At 46.1% G+C, this 17,526-nt stretch overlaps 2 protein-coding genes across 2 annotated transcripts; one reads left to right on the forward strand and one right to left on the reverse strand.

The window, feature by feature from the left end:
- Positions 1–1,334: 1,334 nt before the first annotated feature.
- Positions 1,335–2,876, reverse strand: LOC123047524 (SKP1-interacting partner 15). The gene has a single exon (XM_044471105.1). It carries the CDS (start codon positions 2,817–2,819, stop codon positions 1,584–1,586), a length of 1,236 nt encoding a protein of 411 aa, XP_044327040.1. The 5' UTR covers positions 2,820–2,876; the 3' UTR covers positions 1,335–1,583.
- Positions 2,877–15,783: 12,907 nt separating this feature from the next.
- LOC123047525 (vacuolar iron transporter homolog 5-like) lies at positions 15,784–17,046 on the forward strand. The gene has a single exon (XM_044471106.1). The coding sequence runs from the start codon at positions 16,018–16,020 to the stop codon at positions 16,636–16,638; it is 621 nt and encodes a 206-aa protein (XP_044327041.1). The 5' UTR covers positions 15,784–16,017; the 3' UTR covers positions 16,639–17,046.
- Positions 17,047–17,526: the final 480 nt, after the last annotated feature.

Genomic DNA, 17,526 nt, shown 5'->3' on the forward strand with positions numbered 1-17,526 from the left:
CAACCTCAAAAATGGTGGAGAGAAGCAATCATCCGACACACCACTAATATATCAACATAACATGATCATGTGCCCAACACATGAAAAAAAAAACATACTAGTTACCAGTTAAACACACTAATGTTGTTCCTATAAATGTCGCATTTTATCATCTAAACATAGAAAGGTCTACAACATTCTAATGTCTGAAACAAAAGGACTGACAGATACCTTGATATCCATCAAGTACAACAAAAATTCAAGTTTGCGTGCTTGTGACAGGGTTTGGTGTATCGAAATGGACAGGGTTTGGTGTATCGAAATGGATGATTAATACAATGTAGTCTTTATGGCTACAGAAAATTAAACAAGAAGTATAGACGCAATAGTTGGCTTAGAGCACCCAAATGAGTACATCATTTTTAGCAGAAGTAAATATATCCCAGAATAAAATATAAGCGTGAAATATTTTGCTTAAACATCCCTGAGTACATTAAATGGTAATAGTTCATACAGGGACTACAAGACCGCATCTGAAAGGCAGAATAAATAGCAATTATTAGACCCAACAAGCTTGTTTATCATGTTCAGTTTTGGAAATAAGGACGATGATGACAGTAGATGGCATCCATGCACTCGTAAAGAAAAAATGAGCTAGTAATACAGAGATTATAAACTAAAAGCTAGACTATCATCAACTCAAAACTCACAAACAAGAGTTGGCCGGTATCTAGTCTACAGGTAAGTTTTGAACAGATATGTCCATTAGGATTCCCTACATGTAGGTTTGGAATCTCTATTGGGGCATCTACCTCAGGGCTCCTATGACTCAAATGCATGACTGCCACGGTTAACGACATCAAAGTATTGAACAATGACCAGAGTTATGTACATCCAATTAGTTCATATGCAGTGGCTCTGCAATCCATGCAGGTAGTATGAACACTCAATGCCTATATTAACCAGATCATTTGATGAGTCGTGTATCAAATGAAAGTCCAATCAAGTTAACCTAGATGCGACACGGGTAACAAAATGCATATCAGAGAACTCCAAGCACTAACAGCAGTAGTAGTTGATGCCACTCTAAATACAAAAATAAAGATGGCATCACAAAGAAACAATATCTACAACTTTCATAATGGTAGCTTGTAAAAGAGTTAAACCTAATCATCCAAATTTAAACCTATTAGGCTACTACAATTCTAAGCAATCGTCAGATGCACAGCACAAATATATCAAGGTACCATTAGCATGTGGGATGTGGCCAACACACATAAATAATGCAGACTAGTTACCAGTTAACCACAGTAAAATTTTGTTCCTATAAATGCGACATTTAACATTTTATCGTCTAAACATATAACAGTCTGCATCATTTCAATGTCTGAAACAACGAACCAACAGATCATTTCATGTTCATTAAGTACAACAACTGGAAGTATTTCATCAAGCTAAGAACCAAGTACGATGTAAATAAAATGTATGGAGATATCAGTTCCTCTTCAGCAGTAGATGGATGTCCCAGATCAATGGAAAATCGTTAGTTGAGCGCATTTAGTCACGCACCAGTCTGGGATATCTTTTTCCATGAGCCTCGCGGGTCACGGCATTGCTGTGAACCCACCGTCGAACACAAAGCCGCGGTATACACCATCACCATATCCAGGAACACCATCCACCCAGTCCCACTTGCCGCCGCTGCTCCCCACGTCGTCCTCCTCCCACATTGCCAGCTTCCCGCGGACGCGCTTTCCACCAAACCACACCTTGCCATCACCCCCAAACACCTTTACCTTGTTGTTGCCGCCGGCAACAGGGGCGGCGGGCATGGCGCTTCCCTGGGCAGCAGCCTCGCAGAGGCCAGTGAAGCAGCGGTACATATTGGGCGGCATGCGGCCAGCCTCGTCCCACTCCATGGTGGCCAGATCCAGGCGGAGGATGAGCACCGTGGAGCAGGGCGCGTCGAGGGCGAAGGACGACCTGAGGCCACCGATCATGAGGACGCGGCGGCCGCCCGCGCCGGCCAGCAGGCGGGGGCGCTTGAGGATCTCGAAGACGTCGCCCCAGGAGGCGCGCTCGACGGGCGCCCAGCCGCCGGTGAGCCTGGCGAGCGGGCAGGAGAAGAGCTTCCACTGGCTGCGCCAGGGGGTGCCGACGTCGCAGAGCGCGAAGACGGCGCGGGCGCCGGCGGCCAGGATGGGGCTCCGCGGCTTGGAGGGGAGCGAGAGGGGGTGCTTCATCCACTTGCCAGATCCCTCGGACGGGGAGTAGGAGAGCGCGGCGAGCTCGGTGAGGACGAGCACGACGCCGCCGGGCCCCGCGAGGACGGTGCCGTGGCGCGCCCAGGCGGATCCGAGCGGCGGCAGGAGGCGGTAGGTGCCCGCCAGCGGGTTGCAGACGGCGAGCGCCTTGGGCGGGTGCGCGGCGGCGGGCGAGGAGGACGACGAGGAGGAGGAGGAGGAGGTGAGGGGCGCGGGGGCGGTCTCGATCCAGAGGTAGAGGAGCGAGGCGGAGGAGGCGACGGGGGAGAAGGCCTGGTGCGGGAGGAAGGCGGTGAAGGGGAGGCGGAGCCAGCGGCGGCGGTCGGGGTCGAAGGCGTGGAGGCAGCCCCCGCCGTCGGGGCGCGGGTGGCGGAGCAGCAGCAGGCGGAGCGCCGGCAGCAGCGCGAGGAAGGGCCCCGTGAGGGTCTCCCGGAAGAGGCGCGACACGGGGCGGCACGCCACCGCGTCCCGCAGCGTCAGCCGCAGCAGCACGTTCCGCAGCGCGTCCGGCGGCAGGCAGTGGATCGGCGCCAACGCCGCCGCCGCCGCCGCCTCGTCGTCGTCGGAGCCGGCCATGGTCGCCGGCGGTGGGTGGGAGGAGGCGGAGGAGATGGGGGGGGGGAAGGGGAGGGGAGAAGAGTGGTATATCGGGAAGGAAATCCGGGGGGCGGAGGGGCATTCCCGTCATTTCCCCTGACGTGGAGCACAACATACCACGCGCGGGCCCACAGCCCGGTGCGAGTGCATGCCAGTGGGGTCCGTCGTCTGCCGCCGTGCCGGGCCCACGGTCAGCGAGACGTGGGAGGGGGCGCGGGTAGGCGCGGCGGTGCGTCGGGGAGCCTGGCGTCCGCGCGATCGGATTCGGATGAGCCGTTACGGCTGCCGCGGGTACGTGGGGGTGCGTTTGGTGCGGTGGATGACGGGTGGGTCCGGGCGGCTGTGGGGCAAGCGTGGCGTTGGCGGGGTGGGTGGGAGGTCGGGTGAGGGTGGGTAGCGGCGGGAATGGCGCGTGAACTGATAAAGCGAGGACGCGCCTTTGCCTGCCCGGTGGGGCAAGAATCATTCGGCGGGCCCACACGGCCGTTGAGATCGATAGGAAATACGAGCAGCTCTTTACTTTTTTTTAGAAAAACTGAAACAAATACTGTAGTTTGTTTTATGCATTATGCCAAACAAAAAACAATATCTTTTTTTGAGGCAAACTACTCTTTTTTTATATGCAAACAAAAACAATACCACTCCCTCCTTCCAAAATATAGCGCGCCCGCGTTTTTCGAGGTTCAACTTTAACCATAAATTTTATCCAACGAGAGTACGAGACCGACTGCGGCGGGAGCAAAAAATGTAATATTTGAAAACTTCTTTTGAATACGAATTCACATGTATATTTTTTGCTCCAGCCGTTGTCGGTCCCGTCGGTTAAATTTATGGTCAAAGTTGAAGCACGGAAACCGAGGACACGCTGTATTTTGAAATGGAGGGAGTAGTTTTTTTTTTTAGACTTGCTCTAGTAGTTTAGTCTGGTTCTCTTAGTTGTAAGACTGAATGATTTCTTTTAATGAAAATCGAAGAGGGCGCTCTCTTTTATAAAAAAAAAGAGTTTTTTAGACAACAAAAACAATACTAGTTCACACTGACTGACGGTCCCATTTCTTCCTCGCTTGGGTGAAGACTAAGGAGAACTGAGTCCACGGCCCAAATCTCTAACCGGGTCATCTCACCCGCCTGCAGATCTTTTTTTTTTACTTTTCATGTTCTTTCTTCATCTTTCCTCTTTTTTGGGGCAAAATGGAGTTGGGGCTATTTATTCAACAACAATCAAGATGGAGTTTGTATCGCCATCGGGAGGTTGATGTCCTCTAAGAGCATCTCCAACAGGCGCATAAAAGTTTCGCGCGCTAAAACAGTTTTAGCGCGTCAATGTAGCACTTTTAGCACGAAGGACCCAACATTGGTTTAGCAGATGCTCGAAAACGTGCGCGCAAAAAAACACACGGTGCAAATTGTGAAGCGCGCGCAATCCGGCGCCCCAAATTTACAGCTTTTGATAGCACATTTTAGCGCGTGCCCAATCTCTTTTTGCGCATGCACTATTTTAGGCTTCTGCTGGAGCTGTCTGGCGCCCAGAAAACCCCAAATTTTAACGCGCGGAGCACTTTTTGTACGCCTGTTGAAGATGCTCTAAAGCAAGTATGCCTAACAGAATGAAATACAAATCATCGTGGTTCTTTCACTGCGGAAAGGAGTGATATGGAGCATATTGATCTCTAAAAGCACGTCTCACGGAGATGGCATGTGCAACAATGTTGGAGCTTCTGGCAACATGGATGGCGTCATATGGTCCTTGTCTTGGAGTGGTGAAAAAAATCAACAAGAAGCGGATGAATGTTCCAATGTCCATGAATCTAGCTAAAGGATTTTCATTGGCCCTGGCAACATCTACAGAAGTTCTTTGATCCACGAAAAAGAAATGTTCTGTCAAACTAGCACGAGAGTCGTGTGAGATGCAAGAAACATCGCCCAAGTCCCGGCTTGCAACATGGAGATAAATAAGGGAATTGACTTAGTAAATACGTGTTTTGGAGTTTTTTGTGTAAGATTCCTAGAGTAGCGATAACCCTCACCTAGAAAGAGTTAAGGTCACGTGTAAAAACCCTCATGATCCCACAAGGAAAAGAAAGTAAAAAAAGATGACAAAGACATGATTATGGATATCTTCCGAGGATACCTTTGAAGCTACACGAAGAATCACTCGGTGAGCCCACATGGCCGTTGAGATCGATAGAAAATACGTGTAGTTCTTTACTTACAAAAAACAATAGTTTTTTTAGCGCTAAAACCTCTTTATTAATCAATAGCTAGGTTTACAGGAATAATAAAAGGGTGAAAACAATACTTGACACTAACTGCTGGTCCGTTTCTTCCTCGCTCAAGGGTAAAGAGAATGAGTCCACGGCCCAAAACTCCAATGGGGTCATCTCACCGGCTGGCATAAGTTTTTATTTATTTTTGATGTTGTTCTTCTTCTTTCCTTTTCACCTGCTAATGTGGGGATATTTATTTTAGTCATCAACAACCAAGACAGAGTTGATATTGCCACTTCCTAACAAAGAGGTTGATGTTCTCTAAAGCAAATATCATCGATAGAGAGGGGGAAAATCACAGTGGTTCTTGCATGATGGGAAGGAGTGATATGGAGCATATCAAACTCTAAAAGCACATATTGCGGGGGCATGTGCTACAATTTTGAAGCTTCTGGCAACATGGATGGCGTGTGTCCTCGTCTTGGAATGGTGAAGAAATCGACAAGAAGAGGTTGAATGCTCCAATCTCCCCGACTTGAAAGGATTTTCACTGGCTCTAGCAACATCTGCAAGAGTTTTATGATCTACAAAAAAGAAACATTCTGCCAAGCTAGAGCGTGAGTCGTGTCAGGTGCATGAAGCATCGCCTGAGCGGCTGAGCCCCGGCCTGCAGCATGAAGATAACAGATAGGAAAATCAATTGGATGAAGAAGTGTCACATAGTTCTTTTAGTAAGATTCCATGGGTAGCGGTAACCCCCACTTGGATAGAGTTAAGGGTCGCATTCAAAAACGGTCATGGGGCCACATGAAAAAGATTTTAAAGAAACGACAAGGACATGATTAGGGATATCTTCCGAGGGTACCTTCGAAGCTAAATGGAGAAGAGATTTGGTGGCAAAGTAGATGTGCATGAGTGACCAAGATTTTTTGTTGAAGGGGAAATCATTAACGTTGTGTTTGGATGTCTGTAATGAGGCCCTGAATTGGATTTGGTATTTCCAAATTTCCAATTCAAGTGTTTGGCATGCACGCGGAAACAGCGGTCCGAAATAAAACGAATTCAGCGCCGAAATCGCTTACACGCGCTGCACCCTCCCAAGTTTCCGAGCTCCGCACCTCCGATTTGGCTGGAAACGTATTGCTCACCTCCTTTCGATCCGGACGTTTCTGTTGTCATCACCAGTTCACTAGTTCATCAGTTGGCAGTCGAATGCACATTACGCAGCCATATTCTGTCAACTTCAGGAACAGATTTCATGGTGCTTGCTCTCTTATGACACTGCAAGATATTTGTCTGTTTCATATAATCATCCAGTCAGACATAATTTAGTTTCCCTTCGCATCTTGCTAAATGAGATTAGTAACAAGAGGATTGATTGTTATTTTTTGACGGGTGGATTCATTCTTAATTATGTGTGCAGTGCGGAACTTATGTCTCTGCTTTGGCTGATTGCTTTTCAGAAGAAGAGAGGGAGGCTAGCAGGAGCATACTGCTAGCAAGAGACAGCGAGATAAGATGATCATCGACAATCAGTCTCACTTGACAGCGAGAGCAACAAGGACGTTGATTATAGCCACATATTGTATAAATTTTAATTTGATGCATATAGAACAAGGCATTATGCAATTCCATAGTTTGTCATCCAAACAAGATTTGGTATTGAAACCTCACTGGGATTACATGGACCAATTCCATGACATCCAAACAAGTGAAATTGTATTCATGTCCGTTACAGTTTCCCCACTGAATTGGTATTGAAACCAATTCAATACGGAGTCCTCCAATACAGACATCCAAACGCAGCGTAAGATCTTTCGAACTAAATGAAAGTAAGGAAAATTATTGTTTAGTTTAGTAAGTGAAAAGGACAAAACAACACGTCGATAACGGAAACCTTTTCGTATTCCTTGAGACTAAAGTTACCAAAAGGTTGGTCATTAATAATGATGACAAAAGATATTGATGAAATGTATTCATGGAATTTTTTTATGAAATGGCCATATAGCCCTCTACGTGATAATGATCTAACAACAGAGTTACATTCAATTTCGTCAAAAGCGTTAGCTAAGTCTACTTTCAACAACAAATAGCTTTATGCCTCCATGATGAAAATTGAAAGGAGTATGTAATCAATCTCTCTGGCAACAATGACATTTTTATATATTCTATCATCTCAAATAAAGGCTTGCTAAGTTTCCTGGTCAATGATGACATTGTTCATATGTTCTATGTGAAGAAATCTCAAAGATTATTTGTAAAATTTGGTGGTCACGGCAAGGTGACGAACAACAAGAGCTTTACTCTTTCAACATGGCATTACTAGCATATCAAGTATAGAGGATTCTTCGGTCTCCAAAATTACTTTGTGTCCAGTCATGCAAGCCAGGTATCTCCCACAAGGGAGTATTCTGGATGTCCAACCTAGCCCAGGTATAAGGCTATGAGCTATGTAATGCAAAGTATTATAAAAGGTATTGATGTTTTCAAAGCCGGCATGATCTTGGGTCACGGGAACATATTAATATGTGTAAAGACCCTTGGACGCCAAGAGGATCTGCCAGGCAGCCAATGCTTGTGGAGGGACACAATCTCCCACATAAAGTAAAGGAGCTCATTGATCATGAAACACAAAAGTGAGACGTTGACTTAGTCTGCCAAACGTTCTCTATGGATGATGCCCAGTTGGTGCTAGAAATTCCTATCTACAAGTATGCAAAGGATGATAATGCGTGGCACTTAGGAGGCGACCGTGATCAATGACGATAGGTTACGCAGTTGTGAGAAAACACGGTAGATCTGGAGCAATATTTGGAAAATGGAGTGTCCGACCAATGTATGCCACTTCATGGGATGTTTTTGCTGAAATAGTCACCCACTGCACATCAATATTGCTCGTTGAGGCATGGAACTCGAAAGTCACTGTGTGGTATGCAATCGACTCTTTGAAGATGTGAATCATTTTTTCTTCTGCCCATAAGTGAAACGTCGATGGAGAGCTTCCCAACTGGAAGAGGTGCATTGCAACCTGACATTATGCCAAGGCCCACTCAAAGTGATGGACAAGATAAAAAAAACTCCCTGAATCGCACAAGTTAATGATTGTATACATCCTTTGGAGCTGGGGGATGGCAAGAATCATTGAGGGTCTCTGAAGAACTACGAGCTTTCACTAGTCGTCTCCTAAACCATTTTTAGGAATGGGATGCAACGCACACAAACCAAGATAAACATGTGACCAAAATTCGTATCAATGGTGCATTTAGCTAGGAAAGAACGCAATGGTGGCTAGGGTTGCCTTGCAAGGGACATTGAGGGGCGTGTTGATTGTTGCAGCCGGACACATTGAGCATGCTAGTGAGGCTCATCAAACTGAAGCAATAACAACAACCGCGGCCCAAAATGTTGCCGGCCAGGTGGGAATGGGAAAAGTTGTCATTGAGACGGAATACATCACCCTCAAGCAAGAGACTAACGACGATGGTTTCGGTCATACACCTCTAGGATCCCTATTCAAGGAAGCAAGGCTACAATTAAGCCTAGATTTCATTAATGCTACTGTGGAATAATGTCACACCCTGCTGGTAAGCTATATGAGATCAATCTTAGATGCTCAAAAATACACCATGGACGAAATGCTAGAAGGAAAGATGATTGCGGACGAAACTTGGGAAAGACCAAAGCCACACCCTATGCCCTAAGTGCTACCTTGGCCTACACCTCCATGCAACATGGCGATACTATCAGTGGATGGGTCTTTTTTGGAGGAGGATGGTACGGCAGCGGCTGTGATGATTCTTCGAAGACCTGATGGCTCTGTCATCTTCTTAGTGTATCACTACTTGTTTAACTACAGTGATGCTCCCGAAACAGAGTTTCATGCGTTGATGATCAGTATGGCGCTCGCTTGTCAGCATACAGAGCTACTGGCTATGGTCAATCTGATTCTTTGACTACCCTATCTTGCCTTTCCAAGTCTGGTTTAGATTGATCGGTTTATGGTCATTTAGTAATTGAGATTAAGTCCCTTATGATCGATAGAGTGTTTATTCCCTAGAAATTGCATAGATCTTGTTGCAGATTGCCTAGCAAGGAATAGTCGCTCTGAGTGAGCTACGGTTGTGTGGCTCGGTAGAGGGCCCCCATGTGTCGAGGAACTCTTGCCAAATGATTTTAACGCTATCTTATTGGAATAAACTATTATCGATCTCGCAAAAAGGACATAAATTAAGTTACAATTGCAAATTTTCTTCATTTATTCAAGGAACCTTAAAGGTTAGAAGCTCTAACGTGGAATAGTTTATTATAGGAGTACATCAAGAAAATTGGATACCTTTTGGAAGTCATTCTTCTAGCAACCGCTCATCTCAAATTTGAAGGTCCTTTCAGATTTAAATGTGGTAAACTGAGTGATAGACATAATTGGGACATGGTCACTAGGAATGGTATGTAAATCAACATTAAAGTATTAAGAAAGACATTGCAGCACTCTGCATTGGCAAAAGAACGGTCAAGATGCCCGTAAATAGGTGAGAGGAAATATGCATGGTACACTAGGTGTAAGCTGGGCCATGATACCCAATATCTCTTAAGCCACATCGTCTTACATACGATTGAAATTAGTCATGATTTGACTGGCTTTGTGTACTGCGATGATTGCTCTTCTTTAGGTGGTTAATGATATAACTGAAACCACCCATGCAGTAAACCTTGTTTCCCAGGAGAAGAAGACACAAAACTCCCGATATGAATCCAAATTCCCCTAGTTCTATGGTGGTTAGGATCTCCATAAACACGAATTAGGGGAAACAAAAGCTATAGTTAGTATTTACAATTGACACTAGGACTGCATTCTAACTAGAGTAACTTATTTCTAGCTTGATATCAACAAAAACTATAAATAAATTGGGAAACAATTAGCTAAATCTTTGGAAATTCTTCTCGTGCCTTGCATCCCATGAGAAAGGACCCCCTCCCCTCCCTAGGGTGAAAACAGATCGGATGCAGACCGGATAGTGCTCTTACCACTTCCGTTTTCATATTTCTAAAATGAATACGTATGTGAATACAGATGTTATCGGATATGAATGCGGCTCGGATGTTATTCTAATACGGGTACATATCAGGCATTTACTCGATTCGGAACGGATATGAGTAATAACGACATATTTCTTAAGTAAATTAGTCAATGGCTATGTGAGATGAAATAGTCAACTTGTGACATACAATAAGTCAATGATAAATAGGTTTAAGAATACATACTATTGTAATGCATAATAATTTGTAAGTTTAATCATAGAAAGAGTAAAATTTGACCACTTATTTGGCTTTTATGTTGGATAACTGGAGTATTGGGGCTAGAATTCAAAAAATTACCACCCATAATCTTATTCGGATACGGATATATCCACTTCCATATCCATATTTGTGTCAAAATATCATGCCATATTTATTTTTTATCTGTTATATAAATTCAGATATGGATAATTTCCGTTTTCATTTTGGTTTAGATGCGGATGTTTCAAATACGAATAGGAATTTTCTCGAATACGAAAATCGGATATTTCTGATTATCCACTACCACTTTCCACCCCTAGCCTATAGGCATCATGCTCTAACAGATATTTTATGCATCATGGTCTCAGTCAAATGGTGTCTTTGGAACGCAAGCAAGGGATAGGGGCGTTGGAAGATGAGACTGGTGACATCATCAAGAAGGTTAAGGGATTAGGGTTTGTAGCAAGGTTGTAAAGCCGGCTATAGGTGAATTGCCAATGTAGTGCAATTTAATGCAGCGTGTGGAGGCCAAGCACAAGAAGTAATAATAACCGCTGGGAAGAGAACATAATGGCGTTGATGTGGATTTGGGAGTGTTGACATGGAAGAGAACATAATGGCGACTCGATGTGAGAAATGCATGCGAGTGGGTAAATAAAGGCGGGCAAGAGTTATTAAGGTCTAAATAGTCGATCACATATGGTACCAAAAGTACTAAATTCAGATATATCGATTGATAAACTATTAACTTCTCAAGGCTAAATGTGGCCGAGAGTGTGATTTTATCTTGCGGATCAAATGCAGATCAACATTTGGGCAATATCCCAATTCTAGGAAAAGATGACACGTTTCCTAACACATGTGCACAATTTAGCAGATTGAACTTTGTAAACCTAGTGCTGGTTAGTTGATCATCCACTTCGTTATATTACTTGACGGTCTGTTCGAAGAAGCCAAGGGGTAATCAGGTGAGTCCAGTCGTGTAACTAAAGGGCAAAAGCCAAGTGGTAAGTGTGGTTGTGTAAAAGGTTAAAGGTGAAAAGCCAAGTTAGTTCGTTAGCCATATCCCTTCTACATTATGGACGACAACCCAGAAATCATGCAGTCAAACTTATCTAGCTTCGAGTATTAATCCCAAAAAGTAACTGCTGATTAAAAAAACGTCTGATAATAGTATGACTTGATATATTATGAGCGCATATGATACATAACTTTTCCTATATATACTCAAATCATACTAATTAACCATATAGTACTAATTAACGTCAAACATTTGAAGTCAAAGTTGCTTGTTGGGTCGTATACCTATTAAAACATCATGTATTTTAGAACATAAGTGGCACATTCGAATGGTCGATCGACACAAGAGGTCAGATTTTATAGCTAGCCGGCACATACACACATTGGCAACGAAAGATTGGGAAAAGGGAGCGACCAAATCATGAAGGGAGAAAGAGAGACGAAAGCAGAGAGAGAAAAAGAAAGAAAGGCAGAAAGAAAGCGAGGCCACTCGCTAAAGCAAGATCATATCGAGGGAGATAACATAAAAAGAGATTAGGAGGCGTGTGGAGTGCATGCTTATCCCGCACTCCCCTCCAATATTTTTCTCTCTTCTTCCCAAATGCAAATGCAAATGCCAGCTTCTCTCTTGGTAGTGTTCATCATGCATGGTGCACGCCGATTCAGCACTCACTGCAACTGCAAATAATTTATTCCTTTTTCCGGCTCGATCGACCGTGCTACCATGCATGCATCGAGTACGTGTACCTAATATGTTGACCTGTGCTGTGTGTTTGTTTATTTATTACTCATTATTCATGTCCTGCTTTTTTTGGGAACAATTTCTCCCTGCTTTTGTTGTTTGCAGAGCCGGGATGCTGTGTGTTTGCTCCTGGACCAGATAGCTCCCTTGTCATCTTCCCTTCAAAGTTTCTGTCTGCTCAAAGCACTGTGCCTTTTATTATTTCTTCTTCCTCTTTTTGTTTGTGGATGACAAAGAAGGAACAACAGTGTCCACGAGAGGGATGCATGCATGCAAATTGCATGCACTTGGATTCCTCTGGATCTACTTCCCAATCAGTGCATGCACTTAGTTTTTCACCTTCTCTTTTTTATTTACCTTGCATTCCAAGATAATGCACTAGCTATTTTGGTTTTACCTTCTACTCCTACTTTCCGTTAAATGATTACTATAATTTTGGAACTGACAAGATGCGGAGCATAAACATCGATCCATGATTCGCGATATGTTTGGTTCTTTGACAAGCAAAGAGACAACAAAGTAATAATTTAGTTAAATGATAATCACCCTTTTTGAACTCGCAAGATGTGGGGTATAAACGTGGCGTTTCGATTGATTCGTGATATATTTGATTCTTTGACAGGCAAAGACACCACACAGAGTAAATGGCTACACGGCTACCTATAGCTAGATGCCAATGCCATTCCAAATCAAGCACACAAGGACAGAGATGCTTGTTGGGTTGCTCATCTTTTCGTTTTGGAGAGAATTCCTTATTTGGCCCTTTCTTAAAGTTTGGTTTCCTATTTGGCCTAAATAAAATTTTCTTCCCTATTTGACAGCAAAAGTAATTTTTGTTTCTTATATGACACTTTCGTCCATTTTAGACACTAACGGTGTTAAGTGTGAGGTGAAAAGACCATATTGCCCCTATAATATTTTTGTACCCTGATCATCATCAATACAAAGAAGAGGTTGCTACACATCAACGCTACAGACCAAGGCAGGGTACACACACTCACGCATGCAAAGGGAGGACAGAGCACCCAACGAAGCAAACAGTTGCTGGGCACGGCGAGGAAAGTGACGCCGATATCTCTTCCGAGCTCCAGCTACCCCGTGCTGACGTGCTTGCTTGTTCGTGCGTATATATGGCCTGGCCATATATACGCACGAACAAGCAAGCACGTCAGCAGCCCTGCTAGCAAGCCACATGCACACGTTCAGCCAACCTCAGCAACCCGAGCGAGCGTGCATGCAGCACCAGGTTAGCAGCGCCGCTGGCTGCGCTGGTTGCTCTCTCCGCCGCCCGCTCTGGCCGGCCCCGCCGCTGCATCATGGCTCCGGCGCCCCGCCACCCAGCGATCTATCTGGCTATGTCCGACTACCGCAGGCGCATCATTAATCGTGACTGCCATGAACCGTAGGCGATGCCGGCGCCGTCCGCGACTCATGTAGACGCGCCATGTCCAGGTGGACGCCTAAGGCTGAGCCCGCCTCAACGCTGGAACATATCCACTCCGTTGCCGCATTCGCGAATGATGAACTAACCAAAATATTGGAGCATACATCCCTAAAACATGGATAAATTGATTGCCTTTTTCTTTTTTACGACCGTCAGGATAGTCACACAATAACACTAGGGGCAAAACGGTCTTTCCACCTTACGCTTAACACCTTTAGTGTCTAAAATGGACGGAAGTGTTAGATAAGGAACAAAAATTACTTTAGGTGTCAAATAGAGAAGAAAATTTTATTTTGGGCCAAATAGGGTATCAAAGTTTAAGAAAGGGCCAAATAAGGAATTCTCTCTTCGTTTTGTGTCTGCTGCGACGTGGTGCACGCAGCTCCGTCTCCAAAGTGAGTGTTTTTAGTAAGTGATTTGCAGCTCAGAGCCTGAGATGATACGGTTCCATCATGATAAGGAGAATCAGCTACGTCACGGGCTCACGGCAGGTACGTTGGCTTGCTTTACACAAGAAAAAGAAACACACTTGCTATATATAGCCGGCCACATGGATATGTCCATGGCTTGCTAGCGACAACATCCATCCCATCATGAAATAAATGCCATTCAGCCACTTCCATCGGTTGCAACTATATGTGTAGCTTTTCTCCCATATATACAAAAACCGCAAGTGAGCATTTTCAACTACATGAAGTTTGCAGCTTTTCTTTTGTCTATGCTATGGTTGAATAATACCCCCTCCGACCCAAAGTAAGTGTCTCAACTTTAATATATAAAATAAAGTTAGTATAAAGTTAAGACACTTATTTTAGGATAGAGGGAGTAGTACTAACTGATCGTTTTTGGCTGTATGCATGAGGATTGAGAAAACGTAAGCTAACGTGTCACCGTAGAGAATAATGTGTTCCTCGATCCGGCCCATCACAGAGCTTCTTCTTTGAGAGGCTTTTTGGAAAAGCATATTGTACATAAGCTCGTCATCGACTGCTGCTTCATGTAGAGGATAGCGTCCTCAGAGTGGTTGCTATTTTGGCAGTAGGTTGCGGGATGCAGGCAGGCGGATCCGGTGGTTTTCTTCGACTAGGTCGACATGAGTAGGTGGATCTGAGGCCCAATGAGCACGGGGTTGAGCCCAATCGTACGCGCCACATCGATATGTGCTCTGCCGTCCGCGGCGGTGCTTTCTTTCAGCTCACAAAACATTGATGTGATGGTGCTCCGACGGCTCTTTGGCTTGTGGTGTCCGTATCCTACTCCTCCGGTAACGCTGGTGGTGGACGATGGACAACAATGATTTGGTTTAGCAATCGACCCCCTCAGCGAAATGTTTATAAATTTCTTTTCTATTGGGTGTGTGTTGTTGTTGTGCCATGGTGGTTGTACTCTTTGGTATTGTCCAGTGTGGACCGTGTGCGTAGTAATTTACAACTTCATATGGTGAACAGTACATATGGTTTCTAAAAAAAAGGTAAGGAAAGTTTCCATTTTCTATAAAAGAACTAACTAATCATTGCACCTAAAAATGTTTAGCTTTCCTTTTGTCTACATAGCGGAGTATCTAACTGTTGAACCAGATGCATAATTGGTCGACATGTGCCTTGAAATTTTAGGTAGGCAGGCTTGCAAATATATTCATGAGCATCATCACCATTTCAATGAACACTCACTTACGAGACACAAAACAGGCAGTGAGTAGTGACATATACATCTGCATGCACTGCCGGAAAGCAATCTGCCAACCCACTATGCCAGCACAAATTTGTCAAACAGGAAAACAGCTAGCTCCCCGCAACAGAAACTCTAAAGCCCGAGCCTCCCCTAGCTAGATCTCTTACGCATATGCATGACGGCAATAATAATACTGATCGATCGACTCATATGTGCAAGGAAAACCCAAAGGCCGATCGATAGACGTGCCATGTTCCCTTGCCGATCCACCACGGAACGAACTCGCCTCGCCAAGCTCTCGAGAAGTTAGACAGGACCAGACGTCGTCGCCGGTCTGCCCATGCATACGTTGCACCACACGAGCTGTGTCCGTGTGGTTGTAAGATATGATCGATGTACACTCAGCAAGCACCATGGAATTTGGAATGGATGGGTTAATAATCTAGGCCTAGGTGTGTGGTCGATCGTGGTGGCCACGCGCGCCCGCCCCACACCGGATGTCAAAAGAGAGGAAAAGATAGCGAGAGAGAGAGAGAGAGGGCCGTGTCAATGGCATGGCGGCATGTACGCACTAGCCACACAGTCCCGGAGCGGCATGAAAGCTGGGAACCTCAGCGCTAATGGGGGGAAAAGGTAGGCGGAGAGCGGCATGCCCACACGCAACACCCTCCGCACCTGACCGGGCAGAGCTCCGCGGGCTATAAAGCACGCCACCGGAGCGTGTGTCCTCCACACTACTGCCTCCTTGCCTGCTACCTGCCTCGCACCACTGCCACCATCTCATCTCCGTCTCACTCTCGATCTCAGCTGCGAGCCATGGCCGTGAACGACACCAAGCTGGCCGACGCCGAGAACCCGGGCGCGATGTGCCGCGGCGGCGACGCCGACTCTGACGTGGACTTCGCGGGCCGCGCCAACTGGCTGCGCGCGGCGGTGCTGGGCGCCAACGACGGGCTGGTGTCCACGGCGTCGCTGATGCTGGGCGTGGGCGCGGTGAAGCACGAGGTGCGCGCCATGGTGATCTCCGGGTTCGCGGGCCTGCTGGCGGGGGCGTGCAGCATGGCCATCGGGGAGTTCGTGTCCGTCTGCTCCCAGCGCGACGTGGAGATCGCGCAGCTCGACCGCGACGGCAAGCGCGGGGGCGACGAGGAGAGGGCGCTGCCCAGCCCGGTGCAGGCCGCCGCGGCCTCGGCCCTCGCCTTCTCCGTGGGCGCGCTGCTGCCGCTGCTTGCGGCCGGGTTCATCGTGGGGTACAAGCTGCGGGTGGCCGTGGTGGTGGCCGTGGCGACGCTGGCGCTGGCGGCGTTCGGGGTCGTCGGGGCCGTGCTGGGCCGGGCGCCCGTGGTGAGGTCCTCCGCCCGGGTCGTCGTCGGCGGGCTGGCCGCCATGGGGCTCACCTTCGGCCTCATGCGCCTCTTCCGGGCCAGCGGCATATGACGTGCCACCGGTGGACGAGGTTTTTTTTGTTGTTGCCGTCACCGATCGTCGTCTCCTCCATGCATGCTTCCCTCGTGATCCTACGTACGTACGTGGCGCCAACGTCTTCTTCCCCGGCCGGCTGATGGTCTGACGTCCGTGCATGGAATGTGCATGCCCGGCCGTGCGTCTCTTCCCTAGTTAATTCTCTCTGTCTCTACTGCTATTTGCTAGTCTTTGCATGCATATGCATGCCATGGCGGCCTGCCCCGCTGATGTAACATTGGCCAGCTGCATGCATGCTATAGTATTTTTACTTGCACCGTGTAACGTTACTGGTAGTGATTGGGAGGTGGAAGAAGGTGACAAGGTTGTTGCAAGAAAGGCAGGCTATATATTTAAGCTAATTAATTTGAATTTCTCATGCAAGTCAAGCCGTATGCATATGCAGATATGCTCATTGTTCAAGTAAGCTTGATTGATTAATTAGCTATATATCTTGAGAACAATAGTAGCAGGCAAAGAATCAGGTTGTTGCAAGAAGCCAAGTTCTACATATGCTACTAATTATTTTGATTATACGTACATGTTTGAGTAAGCTTAATAAACTCTAGCCATGTCTTGAGACAAAGAATAATTAGCAGCGTGACGGTGCAGAGACAAAGAATCACGAGTCCACTCGATCGATCACTGGGAGTGAGTCACTCCACACCACACAGTAGATAGATATGATCGATGCACCGTGTCAAATTAAAGCATGCATAATTCGCAATCTGCCACACAGCTACTCCCTCCGTTCCAAAATAGATGACTCAACTTTGTACTAACTTTATGGAACGAAGGGAGTACGTACCTAGCTTAGGTAGAGAGCTAGGATACTATTTCAAGCTTCTTGTCCAATCCTTTTTT

Source organism: Triticum aestivum, chromosome 2B, assembly GCF_018294505.1.
Source record: "Triticum aestivum cultivar Chinese Spring chromosome 2B, IWGSC CS RefSeq v2.1, whole genome shotgun sequence".
Lineage (NCBI taxonomy): Eukaryota > Viridiplantae > Streptophyta > Magnoliopsida > Poales > Poaceae > Triticum > Triticum aestivum.